At 58.9% G+C, this 8047-nt stretch overlaps 1 protein-coding gene across 2 annotated transcripts; it reads left to right on the top strand.

The window, feature by feature from the left end:
• The first annotated feature begins 404 nt into the window (after positions 1 to 404).
• On the top strand, positions 405 to 7980 carry STAT3 (signal transducer and activator of transcription 3 (acute-phase response factor)). Of its 2 annotated transcripts, none has more exons than XM_009069949.1 (23): positions 405 to 532; positions 1222 to 1366; positions 1501 to 1599; positions 1841 to 1936; positions 2019 to 2100; positions 2464 to 2558; positions 2765 to 2916; positions 3281 to 3439; positions 3559 to 3651; positions 4285 to 4344; positions 4584 to 4613; positions 4735 to 4828; positions 4911 to 4958; positions 5172 to 5255; positions 5343 to 5441; positions 5570 to 5705; positions 5935 to 5987; positions 6076 to 6170; positions 6430 to 6569; positions 6929 to 7144; positions 7369 to 7411; positions 7741 to 7853; positions 7925 to 7980. In XM_009069949.1, the coding sequence occupies exons 1-23, from the start codon at positions 405 to 407 to the stop codon at positions 7978 to 7980; spliced, it is 2316 nt and encodes a 771-aa protein (XP_009068197.1). The 2 variants fall into 2 exon arrangements, with proteins under 2 accessions (XP_009068197.1, XP_009068198.1); XM_009069950.1 differs by having other exon boundaries at positions 6929 to 7141.
• Positions 7981 to 8047: the final 67 nt, after the last annotated feature.

Consider the following 8047-nt stretch of genomic DNA (forward strand, 5'->3'; position numbering starts at 1 on the left):
TCCCCTCGTTAGCGTCAGTCTGATTTCCATCGATACAAGTCATGAACTCGAAAATTGCTCCTTCCTTGTTTCTGTAGTTTCCTGGCAGTCTCCGCCTTCCACACTTACTGTAAGCTCCACAACCCCTTCCCTGCCTCCCGGCAGCGGCAGGGAGCGGCTGGCCAGGGGTGCCTGCGGGAGCAGATTAAAGCCACTTCCTACCTGTCATTAGTGACCGACCTGCCCGTGCCAGCCCTCGCGGAGCGCTGTGCCCCGGGCTCGCTGTGCCCTGGTAGCCTCTGGTTCTGTCCTACTCAGCCTTCCAAAGGGCTGCAGCAGTCACAGCTGGGGCCTGGCAGAGGGAGCTGGGAGCCAGCTCTGAGCCCGCGTGTGCCTGTCCCAGCAGGTCTCCGGAGCTGGCCAGGATGGCGCAGTGGAACCAGCTGCAGCAGCTTGACACACGGTACCTGGAGCAGCTCCACCAGCTCTACAGCGACAGCTTCCCCATGGAGCTCCGTCAGTTCCTGGCCCCATGGATTGAGAGCCAGGACTGGTAAGACCTTGTGAAATGCAGAGGAGGGTACTGTGCTCGGGACACCTGCCCGCGGCAGCAGGAGCTCAGACAGGCTTGAGGAGCTCTGCTGCTTTCCCTGGGCCCCTGCTGTGGCAGGACCTGCCTCCCTCCCCGTGGCTGGTGTGATGTGGAGGGGAGTGGGACTGTGCACAGGGACAGCTCTGAAGCAGGGATGTTCCCATCCAGGGCTGGTTTACTCTGACCTCTGTTGTAAATGAAGCTGACACAGAGCACTGATTCCTGGACCCCATCCAGCGAGCACATGGGACCAGTGAGGTGCTGGCATGTGCTCCACACGGCTGGGCTGCAAGCCCAAGTCCACAACTTCTGTCGCCCTGTCCTTGTGGGCATGTCCAAGGGCTTGTTTGTTGGTATGAAGCAAGTCAGGCCTGCTCTGGCCCTTGCTGTCCTGCAGGTTAGGATGGCTGGTGGGTGATGGAGTCAGCATCCTTGGAGGTGTTCAAGAAACAACTAGATGTGGCACTTAGTGCTCTGGTCTAGTTGACAAGGCGGTGATCGGTCACAGGTTGGACTTCATGAGGTGTTCTCCAGCCTCAGTGATTCTGTAAATTGCAGAGGGGATGGTGGGTGTGAGCAGAGCCCCACTGCCCGTCCCCTGCCCCGCCTTGCCCTGTGCTGGACACCCAGGGCCTCCCTCCCTCGCGCAGGGCGTATGCTGCCAGCAAGGAGTCACACGCCACACTGGTGTTCCACAACCTGCTGGGGGAGATCGACCAGCAGTACAGCCGATTCCTGCAGGAGTCCAATGTCCTGTACCAGCACAACCTGCGCCGCATCAAGCAGTTCCTGCAGGTGAGGCGGGAAGGGCCGGCAGGGGCCTGTGGGAGTCCAGTGACCTCCTTGGCACAGCTCAGCACCCCCAGCCCTGAAGGATGCAGAGAGGTTGCCTCATGCCTGCTAACCAGGGGGGTTTGAATCTGTTACAGAGCAGATACTTGGAGAAGCCGATGGAAATAGCTCGCATCGTGGCTCGCCGCCTGTGGGAAGAGCAACGGGTCCCCCAAACAACATGCACCAAAACAGGTGTCGCAGGACCTCCATCCTGATTTTTGATTTTTGGGTGCTCTGCCTGGGTGCTGTGCACCCATCTTTCCTCTCACCCCGTGTGAGGAGTGCCCTGACCCTTGTGCCACCCCGGAGCTGGCGCTGAAGTGAGCAGCAGCTGCCTCAGCATGTGCTGGGGAGGGGGTGAAGACCTGCTCAAGCTGTGAAGAAATGTCCCCCCGTCACAGCCCTGTCCTAATGCCCTCCTTGTCCCCTCTGCAGCAAGGGGGCCAGGCAACACATCCATCAACAGCTGTGGTGACAGAGAAGCAGCAGATGCTGGAGCAGCACCTGCAGGATGTCAGGAAGAGGGTGCAGGTACGTCTGCCTGGGCAGCTTCTGCTTTCCCCACCACGGTGGTAAAAGTGCTTTGAATGAATCCAAATCTCTTGCCTTGCAGGATCTGGAGCAGAAGATGAAAGTGGTGGAGAATCTCCAGGATGACTTTGATTTTAACTACAAGACTTTGAAAAGCCAAGGAGGTAATGGCAGCTCATTAGCCTCTGCAAACCACAGTGTGTTCCTGCAAGGAAACTTGCTGGAGGGTGTGTTTGCTCCCAGCTGGAAGGTGCTCGAGCTCAGTGCATTTGCATGGCAATTGGAGAAACTTGGTGGTTTGTTTCTGCCGCTGATGCTGCCCCCGGGGAGCTGAAGCAGAGCTCTGCTGTGAGCACAGCAGTGGGGTGGGGAGGGGAGACCCACCGAGGTGCTTGGAGGTTGTGCCAGATTCCTGCTTGGCTGTCGAGGGCTTTCAGGGTGCTTTGCTCTGGAAGTGTTGTCTGCGTGGTGCTTGGGAGGCCAGGAAGAGTCTGTGTGCATGGCTGAAGCTTCTGACCTCTGTGCAGACATGCAGGACCTGAACGGGAACAACCAGTCAGTGACCCGGCAGAAGATGCAGCAGCTGGAGCAGATGCTGACGGCGCTGGACCAGATGCGCAGGGTATGTGGGGCAGGTGGCCCTGCAGACCACCCCCAGTGCAGACCCCCCTTGTTCAGGGTCAGAGTTCAGTGCTCCTGCATGGCCAGAACCAGGAGCAGTGCTGGAAGCACAGCCCTGGGCAACTTCTGCCTTGTCTGTGAATGTGAAACTTGTGGATCTGGTGGGTAGTCACAGAGTGCTGAAGGTTCTGCTTTCTCTTTTGGCAGGGTATAGTGAGCGAGCTGGCCGGGCTGCTGTCAGCCATGGAGTATGTGCAGAAGATGTTGGCGGATGAGGAACTGGCGGACTGGAAGAGGAGGCAGCAGATTGCCTGCATTGGTGGCCCCCCCAATATCTGCCTGGACCGGCTCGAGAACTGGTGAGAGCTGGCTGGGGCTGTGTCGGTCCCCGGACTGGTGGCGGCACTCACACACCTGCCATGGACATGAGCTCTTGGCCTCTGGAAATGGCCTTGCAAAGTGGCTCCTGATGCCTGCACGTGTCAGTGTGACTGACTGAGGCTGCTGAAAAGTTTCTGGCCCTGCAGAACTTGGGCAGGTGCAGGTTTCATTTGTAATATGTGGCCTAGAAGAACACCCTGGATTGGGAGTCACAGAGGTGCTCAGTTCCCAGCTGGTGTGGCATGGGGGTTGTCCCCTCACATGGGAAGAGGAGGGCTCTGTGGGCTGGAACGGTGCAGGCTTGGCAGCCAGAGCTAACGCTGGTTCTCCCTCCTCCCCTAGGATAACTTCTCTTGCTGAATCGCAGCTACAGACCCGGCAGCAGATCAAGAAGTTGGAAGAACTGCAGCAGAAAGTGTCCTACAAGGGTGACCCAATCGTCCAGCACCGGCCCATGCTAGAGGAGCGGATTGTGGAGCTGTTCAGGAACCTGATGAAAAGGTGCCGAGGGCAGGCAGGAGCCGCAGGCAGTTGCAGTCGCGGCCATGGGTGGAGGGTGGGCAGTGAGCAGGCTGCCTGGGCTAGAGCCCTGACTCTGGTCCCTGTGCTGTTCCCTGCAGTGCTTTTGTCGTGGAGAGGCAGCCCTGCATGCCCATGCACCCCGACCGGCCCCTCGTCATCAAGACCGGTGTGCAGTTCACGACCAAAGTCAGGTGGGTCAATGGCCTGCGGGCGAGGGATGGAAGCTGCGCAGGGAGGGCAGAGAGGGATCGTTCTCCAAAGGAGATGCTGGTGCAGATGCAGCCCCCAGCTTACCTGGGGAGCAGTAGTGCTGGGAGGGGATGAATCCTAGCAGGATGGATCCCAGTGGTCTGGAGTGCTGCCTGTGTGACTCAGTGCAGGGCTGGCTGGGGCTCCAGCGGGTTCTGGTAAATCCCGCTGTGGGGGCGGGTGGTGGGATGTGTCAGTGTGTCCCTGGCCAGCTGCTGCTCAGCTGGGCTGTGTTTCCTGCCAGCCTCCATGGTGGGAGGCTGCTCTGACGTCAGGCTCTGCCTGGAGCTTCCTCACCCTCTCCCAGCTGTGCCTGCATTGCCCGCTTGGCACGTGGCAGCCTCTGGTGCAGAGCAGCGTGGAGGGTGTTTTTGTCCGGAGGCTGGTGTGGGCAGTCAGCAGCCCAAACAAGCTCCTTGGGGTGCTCAGGTTCTGGGGGCAGGCGAGTCCCAGGCCCATGTGCACATGGGTCCAGGGATGCCAGAGGAGCTGGGTCCACATTGCTGGCTGACAGGTGAACAGGGGGTGTTCCTGTGTGCAGGATGTTCATGCTCTGTGTCTGCTGACTCTTGCAGGTTGTTGGTCAAGTTTCCGGAGCTGAACTATCAACTGAAAATCAAAGTCTGCATTGACAAGTGAGTCCTGTGCTCCCCTCCTGGTGGCACTGGGTGGGCTTACTGAAGTGGGACTGGTTCCTGCTGCCCTTGGATTGGGCTCCATCTCCACACCGAGGGCAAGTGTGACTCCCAGTCAAAGGGGAAGATGCAGGACAGCACTGGGTCCTGATGATGCAGTCTAGTGCTGCATGCCAAATTGTCTGCATCAGGGTAGGAAGGCCACAGCCATGACCTGGTGTCTCTCTCCTCTTTCCTAGGGACTCTGGGGATGTTGCAGCACTTCGAGGGTAAGTGCAGTGTTTGTTTTGTTGTTTTTTCTTGTTTCTGCTTTTACTCCTGGCAAACATCCTACCGTACTTTCACTCCCAGAGGGCCCTGTCAGCCACGCTCTGTCCTTCCTCTTCCCAGGTCACGGAAGTTTAATATTCTGGGAACCAACACTAAGGTTATGAACATGGAGGAGTCGAACAACGGCAGCCTCTCCGCAGAGTTCAAGCATCTGGTGTGTACCATGAGCTCCTGGGCTGCCCCTGTAGGGCTGAGTGCTGTCATGGGGCTGCTTCAGCCTGTGCCTCTCTCCACAGACCCTGCGGGAGCAGCGCTGCGGGAACGGAGGACGAGCCAACTGTGACGTGAGTCTGGGGGGCCCTAGGAAGAGTTCTTTGACAGGGGCAGGGAGCTGGGAGGGTGTGCAGGAGCCCTGCCCTGAGCTGGGGCGTCTACAAGCACCATTTGGTGTGTTGGCAGCTGCCAGACCAGCCCCAAGCAGGAGTGCTGTGCCCGATGGCTATGTCAGGCCAAGAGTGAGCATCTCCTGGTGCTCATAGTGTCTCCTTCTGCCCCAGGCCTCGCTGATAGTCACTGAGGAGCTGCACCTCATCACCTTTGAGACAGAGGTGTATCACCAGGGGCTGAAGATTGACCTGGAGGTGAGACACGGGTCACTGCCTGTTGCTGCCACGGGCCTGGGTGCAGAGGAGCACTGGGAGATGACCCAACACATCCTCTCTTTGCAGACCCATTCGCTGCCTGTGGTGGTCATCTCCAACATATGCCAGATGCCCAATGCCTGGGCGTCCATCCTGTGGTACAACATGCTGACCAACAACCCCAAGGTAGGGGAGGCAGCAGGGCGGGTGTCGGGATGGGGTGTGCCAGGGGGTGAGGGAAGCTGTGGCCAGGGCAGGACCTGGCTCTGCTCCTGTCCCGTGTCCCACTCAGTGCAATGTGTTTCTTTGTGTAGAACGTGAACTTCTTCACTAAGCCACCCATCGGGACGTGGGACCAGGTGGCAGAGGTGCTGAGCTGGCAGTTCTCCTCCACCACAAAGCGTGGCCTCAGCATCGAGCAGCTGACCACGCTGGCAGAGAAGCTGCTAGGTAACTGCTAGGTGACCCAGTGTGGTGTTTTGCCCATGCCTGCTGTCCCTCGGGTGACTCCCCACCTGTACATGCTATCCAGGAGCAAGGTCCCAGGTTTGGCAGGGGAGCTGTAATTTTCAGTTGCTTGGTTTTTTCCCAAACAATGCAAACCTCAGGTTGCTCCCTGGAAATAGTGTTTTTGGAAAAACAGCTCTATCTTAATATTGATGTTGCTGTTCTCTGCCAGGACCAGGTGTGAATTACTCCGGCTGTCAGATCACCTGGGCCAAGTTCTGCAAGGTAGAACTCCCTCTTCTTTCCCAAGCACCTTCCGTTGGCCATTCCCTTCCTCTGAGCTGTGCTCACAGTCTCTCTACCTTTTCCTCAGGAGAACATGGCTGGCAAGGGCTTCTCATTCTGGGTCTGGCTGGACAACATCATTGACTTGGTGAAGAAGTACATCCTGGCGCTGTGGAATGAAGGGTGAGCACCAGCCTGGAGCCCTTGGTTGGGCTGGGCCTTGAGCGGGGTTCCTTGGGTCCCATCCTTGTAGTGTGGGGTGCCTTGTCCAGGTGCAGGTGGGTTTTCTTGGGTTGCTGTTTGCTGGTTCAGAGTCAAAAAAACCCTGTGAATCCTTAAAATGTCAGTGGCCAGGCCAGGTCCTGCTGCTGAGCAGAACTGGCAGAGCTCACATCCTGGAGGCCCTGAACCACTTTTGCTTTTCTCACTTCCTGCTGCTCAGGTACATCATGGGGTTCATCAGCAAGGAGCGTGAGCGAGCCATCCTGAGCACCAAGCCCCCAGGGACCTTCCTGCTGCGCTTCAGTGAGAGCAGCAAGGAAGGAGGCATCACCTTCACATGGGTGGAGAAGGACATCAGCGGTACGAGCTCTCCCCTCACTGCCCTCGCTGCCTGGCTTGACGTTCCAGGCTCCAGGGGGGCTTGGAACCCCCTGAGGAGACACTTGTCCTTTGTCCTGATCCCAACAAGCCCTCTGCCTCGGTTAACCCCTGAGCCTGGCTGCCCTTTGCTGGTCTCTGCCTCCTGTGTGTCCCTGCCCATGTGATGCCTGTGTGGCACAGTTTTCCGTGGCACTGAACCCACCTGGCGGGTCACTGTCCTCCCCTGTGGTCTGGTGAGGCTGATCACAGCCCCAGGCCCATCTTGTCCCTGCTGCTCTGAGGGGGTCTGAGGTAAGCCCTGCCTTTGCCCTGTGCCAAAGTTCTCCTTCCTTGCACAGGGAAGACACAGATCCAGTCAGTGGAGCCTTACACGAAGCAGCAGCTGAACAACATGTCGTTTGCGGAGATCATCATGGGCTACAAAATCATGGATGCCACCAACATCCTGGTGTCCCCACTGGTGTACCTGTACCCAGACATCCCCAAGGAGGAGGCGTTTGGGAAGTACTGCCGCTCCGAGAGCCAGGAGCACTCGGAAGCGACAGACTCAGGTAGTTGTTGACTTTCTGTGGCTCCTGTGTCACGAGGAGACTCTAGGGATAGCACTGGAAGAGCTGTCACAAGCCAGGACCCTGTGCCATCCCCAGAGGGCACAGACACAGTGTGGGATCAGCTGTGGGGTGCTATGGGCAGAGGGTGGGCACTGTCTGTGCTCCAGTGGGAGGAGAGCAGAATTTGTTCTTCGGTGTCTGGTGACAAGGCTGCTCCCTCCTTGCAGGTGCTGCTCCGTACCTGAAGACCAAGTTCATCTGTGTCACCCCGTGAGTGTTCCTGGGGGGTGTCTGTCAGTGCTGGGGGGGTGTCTGTGTGCTCAGCCTGCTTGGGGCAGGGGTTTCCTTCCTTTCAGCTATTGCCTGGGATCTTCTCAGGTTCCATGGGGCTCCTAGGCTGGGGTGACAGTGGGAGCTGAGCCAGGCTCTGACTGCTGCCCAAACCACAGCCCTGTTCTTCCCCTCTGGGGCCCCTTTCCTCTGGAGAGCTCTGGGGGCTGCTGGGCCGTGCCCGGGGGCCCCTCAGCAGGGACAGGGGGTCTTGGAGAGCTCTGGCCGGCCCTGACTGGAGGGTTCTGTGCTTTTTCTCCCTTGGACAGCACCTCCTTCAGCAACACCATCGACCTGCCCATGTCCCCGCGCACCCTAGACTCGCTCATGCAGTTCGGCAACAACAGCGAGGGGGCGGAGGCCAACGCGGGAGGGCAGTTCGGTGAGTCGAGGGGGTCCCCGGGGGGTCCCGGCCGTGCACAGGCCCCGTAACCCGGCTGTGTCTGCCCACAGAGTCGCTGACCTTCGACATGGAGCTGACCCCGGAGTGTGCGTCCTCGCCCATGTGAGGGGCTGCGCCGGCGCGTGGGGCCCTCCCCGGGCTCAGCATTCCCACCTCCAGAGAGCTCCCCCGGA

The sequence above is a fragment of the Acanthisitta chloris genome, unplaced genomic scaffold, assembly GCF_000695815.1.
Source record: "Acanthisitta chloris isolate BGI_N310 unplaced genomic scaffold, ASM69581v1 scaffold2312, whole genome shotgun sequence".
NCBI lineage: Eukaryota > Metazoa > Chordata > Aves > Passeriformes > Acanthisittidae > Acanthisitta > Acanthisitta chloris.